At 35.3% G+C, this 17703-nt stretch overlaps 3 protein-coding genes across 3 annotated transcripts in view; 1 reads left to right on the top strand and 2 right to left on the bottom strand.

The window, feature by feature from the left end:
• Window positions 1–124: 124 nt before the first annotated feature.
• Window positions 125–7139, bottom strand: LOC134232027 (uncharacterized). Its single transcript, XM_062714004.1, has 16 exons — window positions 7083–7139; window positions 6628–6789; window positions 6170–6302; window positions 5823–5968; window positions 5414–5506; window positions 4914–5070; window positions 4777–4813; window positions 4405–4563; window positions 4206–4261; window positions 3987–4124; window positions 3612–3783; window positions 3112–3219; window positions 2615–2830; window positions 1419–1626; window positions 1224–1256; window positions 125–252 (listed from the first exon to the last, which is right to left on the bottom strand). The coding sequence occupies exons 1-16, from the start codon at window positions 7120–7122 to the stop codon at window positions 134–136; spliced, it is 1977 nt and encodes a 658-aa protein (XP_062569988.1). The 5' UTR covers window positions 7123–7139; the 3' UTR covers window positions 125–133.
• A 76-nt stretch (window positions 7140–7215) lies between these two features.
• LOC134232021 (uncharacterized) lies at window positions 7216–13878 on the bottom strand. Its single transcript, XM_062713997.1, has 4 exons — window positions 13790–13878; window positions 12960–13056; window positions 7648–7825; window positions 7216–7301 (listed from the first exon to the last, which is right to left on the bottom strand). Exons 2-4 carry the CDS (start codon window positions 13047–13049, stop codon window positions 7216–7218), a joined length of 354 nt encoding a protein of 117 aa, XP_062569981.1. The 5' UTR covers window positions 13050–13056; window positions 13790–13878.
• A 356-nt stretch (window positions 13879–14234) lies between these two features.
• LOC134232012 (kelch-like protein 40a) overlaps window positions 14235–17703 on the top strand; it is a 6498-nt gene continuing 3029 nt past the window's right edge. The window contains exons 1-3 of the mRNA XM_062713965.1: window positions 14235–14488; window positions 14706–14869; window positions 16568–17703. The exon at window positions 16568–17703 is cut by the window's right edge and continues 333 nt beyond it. Of these exons, the coding sequence (XP_062569949.1) occupies window positions 14706–14869; window positions 16568–17703 (1300 nt within the window). The 5' untranslated portion in view covers window positions 14235–14488. The remainder of the gene's footprint in view (window positions 14489–14705; window positions 14870–16567) is intronic.

Below are 17703 nucleotides of genomic sequence, written 5' to 3' on the forward strand. Positions count from 1 at the left end.
AAGGAAAGTATAATCTGGTTTGGGTCAGTTTACGCTTTTTTATAATCCGCTTCGCGGATTATAAAGGAAAAACATAATAAAGTATAAATTAAAAGAGGAAAAACATAATGTATAATTAAAGTTTAATGAAACATCAGGAAGAAAACACAAAGGCATAAGCTATACAGATATACAACATCACAAAATCTATTGTGAATGCGACTCGTCTTCCTTTGGATTTTACACACTGTCCGCTGTAGGAAGTCCATGTTCCTAGAAAAAGAAAAAAAATGAAAAGTAGTACACAAAGCAAAACTTAAGTCAAGTTAATATTTTTAAAAGAAAAATTTCGATTTAAAATCTGATTTTCACTAAATAAAAAATAGAGTAAGGAAGTTATTTGTACCTTTAACAATAGGAGAGAGAGAGAGAGAGAGAGTCTTTAAATGTCTTTTTTGGTATCCACTTTACACCATGTTTTAATACACTTAACCATCGTATGATACATGTACACTTGAGAGAATCTTACACTTTACCGTTGTATAGAAAAGTAACATGATCTTTCACTTTACATGTATACTCTATCGACACATTGTACATATAACAACTTACCGTACATATATGCACCAGGTCTTGATATGTTAGAATTGCCATGGGTACAAATTGTGCACCATTATAAGCAGGTATATTTTTGTGTTCATATGAAGCACAATCTATTCAAAATCTTATACATGAGGAGGAGAAAACACTTGCTGTGGCCTTCGATCAACCCAACATTTAGATATATCGACGACGTATTATCAATTAACAACTTTTACTTCCGTTCAAATGTCGACTTGATACCGGTATATCCCAGTGAGCTTGAAATAAAAGATGCCACAAAGTATAATACATCTGTTTCATATTTGGATATTTTAATAGAAAAAGACGTAAATGGTAACGTTAACATAACAGCAAAACCTTATGATAAACGTGATAACTTTAACTTTTCAACCGTCGACTTCCCTTACTTATGTAGCAGTATATCCTTAGCAACTGCATATGGGATATTGTTTCTCTCATGTGATTCAATATGCAAGAATACAAAAATTTCTAAAACGAGACAAGCTACTCACAAACAAGTTGATGAAACAAGAATATCAGCAACTTTTAAAGTAATCATTTCGCAAGTTCTAAGGTGGATACAATGACCTTGTCACCAAATCCAATCTATCATTAAGTTAAAACTAAACGCCATAACTTACCCAGCTGAACATGTGAAACTTTTTGTTTGTCTTCTACAAAATGAAGAAATAGAAAAAAAATCAGCAAATGATTAATATTTTATTGGAGGATTTTGTAGTTCACTTTGATTACATTTTTTGTGATTTCTGTTTTTTCCACAAGAATGTAGCATTAATTAGCAGTTAAAATTCATAATTCTGTAAATATAATCATACCTGTAAAATAAATAGAAATGTCCTTCCCAGCAGAATCAAGAGTGAGATTTATTTGGTAGATGACTTGACCATTCCGTTTAACGTTCAGGCTGTATTCCCCTAAGAATGCCGTTCTGTTGTAAGTTTGACCGGAAGTGGTGCTTTGTTTGATGGTAGACTTCCAGTCTCCATGAACCAGATCCAAAAACTTCTGACCCGCGGCATTTGGCTATACAACGTAAACATCCACAGGGTTTTATCATTCAAATTTGGTCTGATTTTCCATATATGTTATGATAATCAATTATGTCTTGGACAACCTGCATAATGTAGCCCTCTCCGATTTTTTTAATCTGATGTTTTATAGATAGGGCTACAATTCCTAAGCATTTCCGTAATGGTGCAAATACTTTCTTTTTTAAATAGGGGCGACTAGAGGCAAAATAAATTGTTTTTACATTCAACTTACTTCTAATAAATTTTTATTCACTGTCAACAACATAGCCCGTTAAATGCGAAAAAGCTTGTAAAATAACTCTGCGTGTTTACCAGTCGCTCTACTCAGAAGCCATGACGTACTGCGACTTTCGCTTGAAATTTAGAACTTAATAAAGCAAATGTCGGTGTTTATAAATGATTGTGCTGACTTGTATCATAAAAACGTCGATAAATAAAACCATTTCAAGTGTTATTTTTACGCAAACAGCGATATTTATGCTTAAAATAAGGGAATTCCTAAAAGATCCACTCCTATAGAACCTAAATTCTCATTGGATGTCCCAAAATACAATCTATAAAGGTCAGTAAACATGGCGGATAAATTCAAGTTGTGATGTTGACATACACGAAAAATAACCCATATATGGATCGTTCTGTATATTTTTGGATTGATTTATGTCTTGGATAACTATATTTTTGGAGTCAAGGTAAAAAATGTTAATAAAATAGCCATTTAATGACCATTTGAGCCGAAATCCGTGCGGGAGCGAATCAATCCCGCAGCTGCACCATTACGGAGATCCTAAGGAATTGTAGCCCTCTCCAGCCAAAAAGAGGGAGAGGACTACATTATTGCAGCTAGTTTTGTTAGGAAAATGAAATCATAACAATAAAGGATACATCAGAAACACACACACACACACACAAAATTAAAACAGAGCGAATACGAAATAGAAAAAAAAGAAATTATGGAACAAAAGTAGATTGTTAGGCAGTACCTTTAGGTCTGGCCCGTCAAACAGATTCTCGTTGGGGTGCCAGAGAGACTCGTTCCAGAAATGCCACAGAATAACCCCGCCCACTGACGGGTGACTGTAGAACATAGTCAGGAGTTTCTCCAGAGCCCCAGCTTTCTTGACGTCATCAGGTTCGTCCACCGTCAGCTCCGTGGCCCAGATTTCTAGCCCAGCCTCTGACAATTTGTCCAATCTGTACTAAGTTCAATTGGTATCATAAATGCGTTTCAAGTAAATGACGCATTATAGGTATATTTTATATATCTTTGCATAAATAATGGCGTGGCAATCCTCACACATCAGTAAAGTATCATATCCTATCGGATGAAATCATAGGAAACATGTATTTCAAATGATCCATTATGTACAGAAATTGTATTATACTGACTTATACTATAATATCTTTAATTCCTATTTTAGCATCATTCTCCAAATATATAAATCATATAGAATCTGTTCAAACACCAAATTAAAATTACCTTTATAACATCCATATCAATATCAGTGGTATAAAAATGACTCTGAGCCCCAATGCCGTGAACAGGTACGTTATTTTTCAAGAATCGCACAGCTTGGTTTTTGATGGCCTGGAAAGAATTTTAATCTTTAATTTGCATATGAACATCAAACAAGCATGGGGAGGTCTGTTTCTGGTTTGTGAAAGTCTTTTAGCCTTATTTATGTGAGGTCTGGTTTGGATATGTGTGTGATCTGTGGTGAGATCTGTTATGTGCCTTATTTTGGTGAGGTCTGGTTTGTATGTGTTATGTGTTCAGTCTGTTTTATGTGCCTTATTTTGGTGAGGTCTGGTTTGGGTATGTGTTCAGTCTGTTAGTCTTACTGTGGTGAGGTCTGGTTTGGGTATGTGTTCAGTCTGTTAGTCTTACTGTGGTGAGGTCTGGTTTGGGTATGTGTTCAGTCTGTTAGTCTTACTGTGGTGAGGTCTGGTTTGGGTATGTGATAAATCTGCTAATCTTACTGTGGTAAGGTCTGGTTTTGGTATAATTGAGTAGTCATTCAGGAACAGTTTAGTTTCCGGTTCCTGTCCGTGGATCCACTGGAACATCTTTGGTGTGATATCCGGATCAGTGGTGTTACGCTCAAACCAGTCACCATGGAGATTTTCATTATTAACATCCCAGTGAGCAAGTCTGAGGATGTAAAGGGAATGCTCTGTTTCGTCAAACGTTATGTTTTTAATTTAATTATATAAAGCTCATGAATATTCATTTTCAAGCTTTTTTTTTTTTTTTACAAAGCTTTGGTTTTTTTTTAGTTGGAATTCTTTATCTTAACGTTATTTATAATCTTCATGTTATAAACGTTTGAAAATGACGTTTTTCATTTGACTCGCCTTGCTTTAGTGTTGTTTATGACTTCCTGTACATGTGATTTCATTTCCGCCACCAATTCTGTGGGTGACATACCATAAAGCCAGGAATTCACAAATTTCTCAACACCCCAAAACATATTGTGACCACGTGACTCTACTCTAGAAAATGAAAGGCATTATACATCCATTAATGATTGGTTTATTTGAGAAAAACTGAAGTTCATTTTTATATGAGTTTACCCATGGGCTTCCAATACGTCTAAGGCGGCCAGTGATAAGGAATAATCACTTTTGTCCTATAAAAACAAAAGGACGTTGAATCAGAATAAGGTATTTGTGCTTTCATACTCTTTCTTTCTATATTACTTAAAATTAAGTTAAAATTATTCTTTTTAATGGATAAAATAAATCTTGAATATCAGTGTAGTTTTCATCATACCTGTATTCTCTCTATTCCATACCATTTCAGTTTGTTTGCTATGACTGCCCAGTTAAAATGTCTGAGTACGAAATCCGTAAAAAACTGATATTCAGGTACATTGAATTTGTCAAGTTTAATGGCTGTTCCAAACGGGAAACTTCCTTTATGTTGAATAAGCTGATTTTAAATAAAAATAATTAAAAAAATTTTGCAGAATTTTGTTGAAAATATTTAGCAATAGAAACGTTTTCTAGGGGACTGCAAAATAGACTCTGGTTGGCACTATAAGATCCATGTAATTCATGAAACATTTTCTGTTTATTGGAAACCAGTAATGTTTTGTCATAATTTTTTAATTGTTAAATTATATAAAGGAAATTTAAATAATACCTCGACGTCGACTCCATCAATCACTGGTCCAGAAAGTCTGAAAAAGGTCAACAATATCTAAACGACCACTGCTCCAAAACCGCGGCCTCTGACTGATTTCATGTTTGTATTTTTCAGATTAGAAAACAAATACTCACCTGACACTGATCGGTGCCTTTCGGATACGATTTATTCGGGATTTGGCAAGCTCCATCCAGTGTCGATTTGGTTTTAATCGTTTCATACTTGCAAAATCCTGAATGAAATTAATTTCTTTGCTTTGGATGGTTATGTAAATTTGAGCTTCTGTTGCGCCTGTATTAAAAAGAATGAAATCTGGAGATAACGAACAGTGTTCAAGCTTACTAGTCCATTCAAACAATTCACATTGGTAGCAGAGCAAACATCGACCTAAATTGAAATATCAGAGGTTGGATTAGGTGCCATGAAGAAGTAAGCATCCCCTACCGGTCGGTCACAACTGCCATTTATAATTCACTAAATCAGTGTGTATATAATGGCTTTACAATTTGTGTGAAAAAAAGTATTTCTTATCATTCATGTTTACATGCTGTTTAACGAGATTAAAATATTCTTTTACATGTATACTTCAACTTTCAGATTTTTAATGGGTCATTAAAATAAATCAGTATTATACCATCAGGTGCCAAAAAGTCCCCGCCGATTTCCGTCCACCCAAACTTTACTTGTTGTAGAGGCATTGTTCCAAGCCTTAAGAATTTTGATGTTCCTAATTTAAAAAAAAAACAATGTCTAGATGATTTGAAAATTACTTACTATATCATTCAGAAAGAGTATGATCAGATGAAAGCATCTGCAGATAACAAATGTATAGATAGTGGGATAGAGAAACTTCAAGATATCCAAGGATTTGAAATTCTGAGGTTAAACTGCATAAAGAAGAAATTGTAAGGATTTCAAATTCACTTCGACCCTTCCATAGTATATGCGATATCTAAGTTCAACTGTATTTGCGATATCCAAGTTCAACTGTAATGTTCATTGTCAAAAAAAAACTCCGAAATTAAATAACTTTAGTTTTTTACCGTTGTTTTTGACATTGGCTTTGAGGTCCAGTGTTGTATAGTCGGTGCCATTAGGAAGGTTGAGCAGTTTGAAGTACGTGGAGTAGATATAGTTATAACCCGGTGATATCATCACACGTTGTCGAGGACTGGAGTAAGCCTGTCTCCTGTTCCAAGTAAAAGGCATTAAGTATTATGCATATTCTTAAATGGAAGATCGATATTAACTTGCATAACGGAGAATTGTAAATAATATACTTTTTTCAATTGCAAATTACATTTCATATGTCAAAGATATCTTTAATTCATGTAAGGTCTTCAATTTTAATAGGTGCATTTGGTATTTTTTTAATTACTTAGAATTGTACCTATTTGTGACCAAAACTGAGCGACTTCCTCGATAGGTGTCGCTGCTGTAAATGGTCATTGTGCACTGAGGACAGACCCAGTTTCCGGCGAATGATGTGCTCTCAAAATCAGAATTTTGCAGAAGTTCAAGGTCTAAAGAAATGAAAAGTGAAATTGAAAACTGTAATAAACTGGATATATGTTTTTGAATTAAAATGTGAAAATACGTTTAACACAGTAAATTTGAAATTACTGTATTTTTATTGTACATATACCAACTTTTATTCGCCACGACTTTATTTCGCGATTTATTGGAGGTAAACTAGTTCGCGACGATTTGCTTTCTTGAATCTTTTCTCAATATAGAAACAGAGACTTTAAGGAATGGTTCACGATGAAAAATACTCGCGATGACGAGGCTCCCACGAATTTCGCGAAAATTTCTCGCACGCGAATAAAAGTTGGTTTACAGTATTACCTTCTTCACTCCTTGCCCGTGTGTAGGTTTCTTCTGTGTTATCCCTATTGACAAAGCTACTGACAGTGAATGTAACGTTAGTGTCTTGGTGATAAACCTCAGCCATTTTAACTCGCTTACTTTCAGCCCCGTTCAGCCATTCTTGAGTAGAATTGTAATTCCCTGATACAAAAAATTAAGTACATTTTTAAAAATGTTTTTGAAAGGATAATCAACTACCATCCTCCAATTTTAAATAGATTTCTTATATCTTTTTTTATTTAGTACATGTATACTTTTCACTGTCCCCTTCCTGTTCTCTGCATTTTTAAATCAAAGTTGTCTTTTCCCAGGGCTTCATCGATTTTTTTCCCTGAATTTCTTCGTCAAATATTGTTACACATTTAAGAAATAACTCTCAGATCTAGACTATTAATAAGAACAATAATTATTCGAGAAAACAGCAGTATATAAACCTTTCTTTGTAATGAGAACGTATGCGTCGTATTCCGCCATGTTTCGAGCGTCACTGGTCCCCGTCACAGGCACCAAACTCGCTTGAATTTTTCCAGTATATAATAAACGTCTCCAAACTGTCGAATTTTTGGGCTAGTATATAATAATATTTATTATATCCTGTTTAATTACAAGCCTCGGTCTGAGAGCTAGTCCGACAACCTTACCATCAGGAATATCTGTATACAGAGAGAACTTTTTCTTAGATTCCATTGTATCAACCCACAAGTACTTTGTTACAGAGGTCAATGTTTTTTTTTAAAGTTATTTTTTTAACTTTTAACCACCTATAAAATACCCCGGTTAATAAAACTGTAAAATACACTAAATCATATGAGTGCCGAGAAGTAAGAATTCAAAAAATAGCGACGTGTCAATTTGCTGTATCCAAAATAGTGCATCTTTTAAAAGATTTTTTTTTTCAAATGTTTTTGATAACTACATGTACAAAGGTCTGAGAAGAGAGATCCAAAGTAAGATACTTTAATATTCATTACGTTTATTAGAAAAACAAAATGTTTTTACCATTTATAATCATGTCAAACATCTTTGCATCTTCAATAGCCGCACATTGATCGCCACTACCAGAGTTATTATATCCCGCGGAGTACACCCCTTTAGACTGCTCAAGTACGCCAGAGGGCGCATCCCAAACATACATTATAATTCCCTGGAAAGCAGTCGATTTTCCACGGTTATCATTCTGAAAGATTTAAATTTTCATAGTAAGATTCTTATCGTTACAACATTCACAGAATCAAGGCAAAACAATGAAACATCAGCAGCGCATTATAAGGATTACAACCTCTAATTTCTTTACTCCTCTAACTTCTATATTTGTTTTTAACAGTTAAAGAATGACCACACTCCTACATCAACCTCACCACAAATGTGTCACCACAAATGTCTCACCCACTTCGCTTATATCACCACAATGTGTCTCCTTCCACCTCTACACCAATATCACCACAATGTGTCATCTTCCATTTCAACACTTATATACCACCTCAACGTGTCTCCTCTCTCCACAACAATATCACCACAAGATGTCTCCTTCTGTCCTTCCCTTATATCACCAGAATGTATTATCTTCCACCTCTATACCAATATCATCGCAATAAGCCTCCTACAACCTCTACTCCAATATCACCACAATGTGTCTCGTTCCATCTCTTCACCAATACTGTCAATCACTTTTTATTCGCGAGAACTTTATTTTCGCGTAATTACGCGAGACGGCATGCTCGCCCAGTAATAGAATTCCTTAAGATTACTTAGAGCAATGACCACGGTTCGTGAAAATTTTGTCTCGCTAATAAAGAGTCGATGACAATCTCGCGAAAATAAGGTGTCGCGAAAATGAAGTGATCTACAGTATTACCATAATGTGTTTCCTTCCACCTTTATACCAATTTTTCCACAATGTGTCACAATCCATCTTTAATCAATATCTCCACAACGTGACTCCTTCTATCTTTCACCAATTTAACCACAACATGTCTCATTCCATCTCTACACCAATATCATCACAATGTGTCTCGTGCCATCCTGTACATCAATAACACCACAATGTGACTTCCCTACCTACATTAATATCACCACAATGTGTCTCCTTGCCACTCTACATCAATATAACCACAATGTTTATTACATTTTCAACAGTGAAATACTGTAATTTATCCATTAAATAAAAGTGATATCCTGTCATAGTGTGAAAGGATATCACCACAATGTGGCAATATCCATCGTCACAGTGTGACAAATATCAGAAGTGCGGTAAAGTATCACAACAATATTACCTTCTTCCATAAAGAAGAGTGTTGTAAAAAATATTCCTTGTACTGTTATAATATATATAGAGAGAGTAAATAAACCATTCGGACAGAGAATAAGACTGTCAAAGTTCCCCAAAATATGTTGCTAAAATTCACAATACTTTCAATCTTCAGTATCATCACTTAGCTATCCACGTCTACCCCAACATCACCACAATATGACGTCATGTAGACTATGAATGTATTACAAAGAGACAAATAGGCAAAGGGAAAATCAAAGAAAATGTAATAAACAGAAAATTCAATGTTTTGTAGTTGAATATGGAATTTATCAAAAAATCCCATCGTCGCAAACCACGGCCAAAATGTGTCTCAATCCATCCTCTCCCATTCCAACACGTGGTTGAACCTAAATAGGAGAGAATTCCTTCAATCTCTAGCTCATTAAAATTTTGACCAATGCAAGTAAAGCATATCACCAAATGAACTTTATCGCGACCTTTCAATATCCAATCGCAGTAAAGGAAATATTTCTCCTGCATCTCTACCCAAATATCGTCACAATGTGTGTTTATTTCAATTGCGATGGAAACAAAACAATATGTGCCTCCTGACAATATCAATATGACGTCACAATATCACCAGAGAGGTCTTCGTAAATATTTAAGAAACAATGTATCATTTTTTGAGTTTTCTCTACACAAATATAACCACAATGTGTCTACGTCCATCTCTAAACCAATATCACCACAATGTTTCTTTATCTCTAAGATTCACCACAATGTGTCTCCGTTTTACATCTCTACATAAATATCACCACAATGTGCCTTATTCCACCTTATATTTACATTTGTGACTTATTTATATATACTTTCTATTTGCCATTTTAACGTGTGAAATGCGTTAATTTTTCAAACCCAACGGCATGTATATAATCCACAATGACGTCTCCTTCCACCCTTTATGACGTCACAGAGAAATTACATAGGCAACGTTTATCCAATTCAATGAATAAAATATATAAACTATCACCACAACTTCTACCTTTACCAATACCTAATATTTACACAGTTATAAAAACGCTTGCCTTACAGCACCATCAACACAATGTACCTCACTCCATCTCTACACCGACATCACTACAATGTGTTTCACTCCACTACACTATATTTTTCAATAACAACACATGTTTGTCCTTCCTCCACTACACCAATATGACCACAATTGTGTCTTGACAAAAATAGCTTATGTGTCTCCTTGTTTCTTTCACCAGTATCACCACAATGTGTCTCAATCCACCTCTATCCCAATATGAACACAATGTGTCCCTTCCATCTCTACTCTAATATCACCACAGTGTGACTCCTTTTCCACAACTCCTACACCAATATCACCATATTCAATTACAAAACATTGAATATCCTCTATATATCTTTTCATCCTCTACACCAAAATCACCACAATGTGTGTCCTTCCACCTCTACACATACATGTATATCACCACAATATGTCTCACTCCACCTCTACACAATTTCACCACAATGTGTCTCCTTCCACCCCTACACCAATACTTAATATCACCAAAATGTGTCTACCTCTTCCACCTCCCACACAAATGACACCTTTACAACATTATTTCCACAAAGTGACTCCAATTGTCTTTCCCACTTCCCAATCATTATTAATCCCATATTTTATTACCCCCTCATAACCCCTACAACCTCTTCATAAATTTTACCCTTTCACAAACTTAACTTTAATCACACCAGTCCCTACACAACTATTTTGTCTGTTACCATAGTTGAATTTCGATCTTCTTACACACCCAGATTTAATCTTCTATATACGTAAGATCATTATTTTGCTGTTGAATATTTTATTTTTGTAAGGTGAAGTGGTATAGGTAACAAGAGCCCATTGGCCACGACACTCACCCTTAACTTTAGTCCTGCTGTTCTTCGCCAGGTTTTCCCCATCTTTACCCTGAACCCCCTGGGGATCTTATTTTTAAAAACAATTTAGAATCTATACTGGGCAAAGACTTTCACACACGTTTTATCTCTTCTGGCACAGTGGTTCTCGAGAAGATTTTTCAAATATATTTCACGTAAAACCTTGGATTCCCTATTGTGGCCCCATCCCACCCTGAGAACCATGAAACAATTTAGAATCTACACTACCCCAGAATGCGTGTACATAAATTTCATTTTTTTTTTGGTCCAGTAGTTCTTGAGAAGATTTGAGAAGATGACACCTTGTGTTGATTATCCCGCTGGAAGGGGGCTTGGACTTTATTTTAACATGTAATTTAGAATCCAGAAATGTTTGTACCAATTTCGGTTAAAATACGTTCTGTGGTTCTCGAGAAGAGGTTAAAAATGTGAAAAGTTTACCGACGGACAGACAGACAGCTAGACAGAAAACATATGTACGTCGAACACAGGGTGATCAGAAAAACTCACTTGAGCATTCAGCTCACGTGAGCTAAAACTGTTCGTAAATCCTTTATCCACTAAAACCTGAAAGCTTTCGGGAGCTTCTCTTTCTGAGCCCCCGACCCAGATCATCTGGTTACCCCTCCTCTCTTTTGAAGAATCCTGGATCTAATACTGATGAAATGTTACATTCCGGTTGTTACGCAATGCATACATATGGCACGCCAAATTCACAAAAATGAGATATTTCACAATGATAAATTAGGTTTATTTGTAAGGTAATAGTTTACAAACCGTAAACTATAGTTAACAACGTTAACCTATATTTCACATCTGTAAACCATAGTTAACGCGATAATCTATGTTTCACAACCTATAATATACTTAACACCGAAAACAATCATTTGCGATAGCAAAACATAGATTAGGCCACACAAGTTTTTTCTATGTTTAGCGTCCACTCATCTTTCAAAAACCTGCCTACCTATTCGCAAAAAACACACAGACCAAAATAGAAAACACAGACTTTACAGTCATAAAAGAAACGTCTTTCAAAGAATTTGATTTCAAAAAAATATTTTTTCTCCTTTCTAGATCAATGCTTTAGCAAAATCCATGTACTAAAATGTTCAAAATATACCAAATACGAAAAATTTTAGACAGATTGTATCAGGGCATGATAGAATTCAAAGATTTCGACCAGAATAATCAATATCGGGTCTTCTGATTTTGTTTGTTTTTTCTGATATTGGGTGTCAAAAACCAAGGCGCACGCGGACGCTAAACATAGAAAAAACTTGGAATGGCCTTATCTGATAAATACAGTTTCACGATTTGTAAACTATAGTTTACAAACCGTTAACTATAGTTAACGATCTGATAAATATGATAAACAACTCTGAAAAGTTTACTGATTGTAAACAGTTTACAAACGTGAATCTATGTTTATCAACAAAATCTATTGTTAACGCTTTATTACAGACAGAACAAATTGAATTAACATTCGTAAACTATAGTTAACAACCGTTAAATATCGTTTTACAGATGAAAACTATACTTAACGAATCGTTAACTATACTTAACGAATTGTTAACTACAGTTTACGGTTTGTAAACTATAGTTTACTGTCGATAAACCTAGTTTATTAAATGTGAAACTAGGTTTATCTCATTTTTGTGAATTTGGCGTGCCATACATACAACAGTTACGAGTACATTTACACTACTCACATTCTGATTTGTTATATACTAGTAGTCAGACGCTAGTTTTAATATAAAGTAATTTAATAATACTGTAGATTTTATTAAAAAAAATAATTTTAAGGCTGCTTAACCCCAGCCCCTGTCTTACACACACTTTGTTGCCGTAAGGCTGAAGCATACACACACATACAGTATGTTGCTGTAAGGTTGAGTTAATGGTGGCAAATTCTTGCAATGAGAACAAACTAACGGAAAAAGATTTAGAATAGAGAAAGATTCAACCGTTGTCTCTCTTTGAATAACGCATCTTCCCAAGTCAAGAGTTTCTGATCCCATGTGGAGCGGAGCGGATCAGAAACTCTTGATTTGGGAAGATGTGAATAACGTTGGTACAGGCCTACACAATATGTATACTTGATTCTTACTTTCTGATTAGTTATTTCCGTGGTCGTCGTCAGAGATGCAACACACAGCAAACTCCAAAGAAGTGAACTGAGTACAATTCTCTGCACCATTCTTCAACTGAAATAGCCTAAAGTTCAAGTTTGAAGTTTTAATTTATAACCCCAACTGGGGAAGATGAATACAAATGATACAACAAAATAACACTGAAAAGGCATTTGTCTTCGGTGTTCTCCCATCAACTTTAAGGTATTTCCACTCTCGTGTGACGTCAAACATCCCTGCAGAATCTTTTGTTTTTACGCCGGTTAATACTGATTTACCCAACAGAATATTTTATATGGAAAATGTTTCAGATACTTGTAATAAAAAATATTGTTTATCTATGCATAGATATATACTATGATTACTTTTTTTTAATGCAAAGGACAATAATTCTTATATTCAATGCACTTTTTTCAGCTTTGAATTGAACCATTGTGAATGTGGATTTACCAGTAGGCCTACCTTGAATTAATTTAAATTTGAAATGGATTGAAAATGTCTATACTCGCTATTGCAAACGAACAAGAACCTTGATGTTCTTTTCAAAGTTTTTAGTAAGAATATTGACCAAAAAAAAAAAATCAAATTTTCTTTCGATTATCTACAAAAGATACTTCTATGGAAGCCTTGATTATGACTATTGACCCCCCCCCCCCCCCCCGCCGGAGGGTAGAGGGCACCACAAAAAAATCAGAATATTCAAAATTATTATAATTTCTTTTATGTTAAAGATATATCTTATGATGATCTTACGATATTTTCAAAAATAATTATTCGTGATATGTAAAAATAAAAATAAAACCTTTACCTATTTCAACGCCTGATCAATGCACACGTTTTTTAAAAAAAAGAATATATCGAATTCACAAGTTTATAATCACATGTTTTAAATTACGTCCTCCTGGTAATCGTGTTTAAAGCGGATGCTGAATGAGTGTGGATCATTTTATTGCATCAAACAGGACATTATCTCACAAAGGATGTGACGTTCACCGGTGTGTGTTAGTGAGTACATGAAATACTGAGAAAAAAATCTGTAGATACGTGAACCCATATTTATTTTGAAAATAATCCCAGTCGCAGTTTCACTCACTTTCAGGTTTCAGTACAGGGTTGCCGTTATGAAATTGAAATTAATAATTAAAAAATAAATGTGCTAAAGATGTTTACAAAACAGGGGCTATCTAGCAGATTAAACGGGGTCGAACTTGCAGGGGGTCGAATTTGAATATACCGCAACAGTGTCGGAGCGCCACCTAGGGTTATTTAGAGTTATCCTTTCCAACGGTGCACATACCTAAAATAGTGAATTCACGAAGGTGAAATTTGATATTCTACCCATCAGCAGCATGAGAGACAAGCTACTCATGCGTATCCCCAGATCAAATCGGGATCATCCGCCAAATTCACGAGTGGAGAGGAAATTCGATCCGACCTGAATAGTGCATTTATTTTGTAAACAGCTGTTGATGATTGCTTGTACTTCCTGAGACTGAGAGGTTAAAATGTATGTAAAATTTGTTTGTTTGTAAAATCGTTTTATTGATTCAGAGAAATTTAAAATCATTCATTATATTTTTCTATATAATTTGGAGAAATGTACCAATAATATCTGAACTCAATCTAGTTGCACATGACGGAGAATGATTGAGGAAAAAGTGCAAGTTTTACAGAGCTATATAGTATAACGTTACCTATAAGTACTGTATAATGAATTTTATTAGATGTCGGAAGACACAGGTGGCCTGAACCCCCAGCAGAAGAGGTTATTGGAGGGTCTGTACCAGTTCTACCGAGAGGGACAGCTGACTGACGTGACACTAGATGTAGAGGGACAACAGTTTGCCTGTAACAGAAACATACTGGCAGCTAGCAGCCCCTTCTTTAAGTATGTGTGCTGTAGATAAGTCTGCTTTTAAATCGTATTGTGGAATAAATTACTGTAGAATACCATAATATATAGTATTCTACTTCTTGGCTTAATTATTAACCAGAGGAATGAGTGACAATTATTATTTGCATAATTTATGATATGTTGAAGGTGTGATCATTAGGGCCAGTGCGGATCCTTGTCAATGTTTGTAAACTATATTTTGACCCATTTCTCCAAACCACTTGTGGTATTTGGTGTGTCTATAGAGACTCAGTCACGACATCACATGACGTTGTATGTGTTAGTTGCGCATTACCAAACCAAAGCCTATAGGCCCTTAGGAAGCATGTCAGTTTAGGGGGGCACAGCCATATATTTTCAATATGCAAGTTTTGAGATTGTAACTCTCCTACGATAGAGGTGCAAATAGTATCCATTTCAGCATGGAGGTGGGACAGGATGTTTCTGTATACAAAAGTGCATGAATAAATGAAAGATATTTATAGCTTTTAAAATTTATTAAATGTTATAGAAAGATAATATTATTAAGCAGTGATGCATTTGATAATTTTACCAAGCTCATATGCATATATACAAATCTACTTTCAGTAATAGGGTACTTGAAAACAAAAGAAACGACATAGAAAAGTAACCGTTTTTCTTGTCAGATTGTACAAACATTTTCTAAAAAGTTAGTTTTTTTAAAGTTATAATAAGGAAAAGAATCAATTTGTCGTTTGAATTGCCGACGTGCACTGATCAGATGCATGTGTACCGTATTTATTAGAGGTCCATATCTCTTCCCTTGTCTGAAAAGTCTTACATCCACTGATATTTTCTTTTTTGCTATGATTTTTTTGCTTTAAAAACTACACCTTTACATTAATTCAGTTATTCTCGAGTTGAGGGGGCATCATGACAATCATGTAGTTATGATGAACCAGTATATCTATGATGCAATGTCTCCAAATATAAATAACTGTCCCACCTGTCTGTTAACGCGGCAACGAAAATCCCCTCCTCATTGAAAGAGCACAACAAGGGTGATTATCTCGAAACTTGGGTATTGGGGGCAGTAGCAACTACTTCCTATAGTATACTATATATCAACAAAATTATTTGTGGACCACCTTAAAAAATATTGGTTGGAGTACATCAAACAAAATTATATTATTGATGGCCTCTAAGAGTGCAACGATAAACCGTTTGACGGTATACCGCGGTTTATTTTTCCACGATTCGGTTCATGATACATGAAACTGATATCACGGTTCAGTTCAATCGGTCCGTAATTATCAGAACCGTCCATTTTGGTTCGTCATTTCCAATTTCAAAATGGCTTCTGCACCAAACATGAGGTCAATGAAACTGCAGAAATGGCAAATAAACTTGTTTCCAGTCTCATATTTAATGGGTCAAAGGATGACAACACTTTCCTAGTGTTAGTGTAATGAGCATTTGATAAAACTTTTGAGTTTAAAGTATATGATGACAAACTTCTGACTTTTTGACCCAATATGTCATGTATCTTGATACATATCGTACCGTGAACTGAATACCATGATACGTAGCGTATTGTGGGGTAGGCATATCGTTGCACCCCTAATGGCCTCATATGTTATTTAAAAAAGCAGAATAGAAAATCCATGTATATCAAATAATTATCTGATTAAATAAAATATAAAGAGGACTCATGTTTTTATATTTTTACAGAGCCATGTTTACCAGTGATGTCAAGGAAAGTACAGACAATGTGGTACCTATACATGGTATAAGTAAGGATGCGATGGAGTCCCTTCTGGACTATATGTACAGTGGGCGGCTCAATCTGACCAATGAAAATGTCCAGAATGTCTTCTCTGCATCTAACTTCTTAGAGATGTTGGAGGTGGTTGATATGTGTATTGAACACATCTCTGGAGCGCTCACTCTATCTAACTGTCTGGATGTCTTCTTCTTTGCTGTGTACAACTACTGCGAAAAATTAAAACTGAAAAGTGGAAATTTTATTCTGAAGAAATTTCCAGAGCTGGCAGAGACTGAGGAATTCCTGTCTAAAATTGAGGTGACTGATTTGATCTGGTTCCTATCTTCAGATGACATTTATGTTGACAGAGAGGAATATATTTTTGAGTACATACTGAAATGGATTGAGTTTGACCCAGAATCAAGAAGAAGACATTTTCCCAAACTTTTCAAATGCCTAAGACTACCTCTAATCAATGATGAATATTTTGAGGAGAAAGTTGCCAGTCATTCGTTGGTTCAGGAGAACAGTTTCTGTCGCGGACTTCTGACCTCGTTCAGTCTCTTCAAAATACAACAAGCTCACCTGTTGGAGGTGGATGAGGATTCGCCATTTGCTAATCCAGTACCACGGCTAGGAATGTACAACCGTAAACTCATAATCTACTCAGGAGGAGCTTACACGGCTGAGGAGCGATCATTTACAGCTTTTGATCCAGTTACAAAGAAGAATTACTACGGGATCAAACCTCATCCATCTTTTGATTTCAAATTCAGAATTGATTACTTTTCACTGGTGACAACTGATAACAACAACATTTACTTTATTGGAGGCATATTTTATGAAAATTACCACTTTTCAGATACTGGACAAGCTGTGAAAGATTTCCTCTTATATGACGAGAAGGAATCCAAGTGGTTGGCCCAGAAACCAATGGGAGTGGCCAGATGTCAGTTTGCCGCTTGTAACTATGGAGACGAAGTCTACGTCTGCGGTGGAAAATCTTTTCATCCGGTAGGAGAACCTACGGATTCTGTGGAAGTTTTTGATCCAGAAATTAACTTCTGGACGGTCATGGAGCCGATGCCTATGGCCCTATACC

This window comes from Saccostrea cucullata, unplaced genomic scaffold (assembly GCF_032062105.1).
Source record: "Saccostrea cucullata isolate Sc308-1 unplaced genomic scaffold, CSIRO_AGI_Scuc_v1 ctg148, whole genome shotgun sequence".
In the NCBI taxonomy this organism is placed as follows: domain Eukaryota; kingdom Metazoa; phylum Mollusca; class Bivalvia; order Ostreida; family Ostreidae; genus Saccostrea; species Saccostrea cuccullata.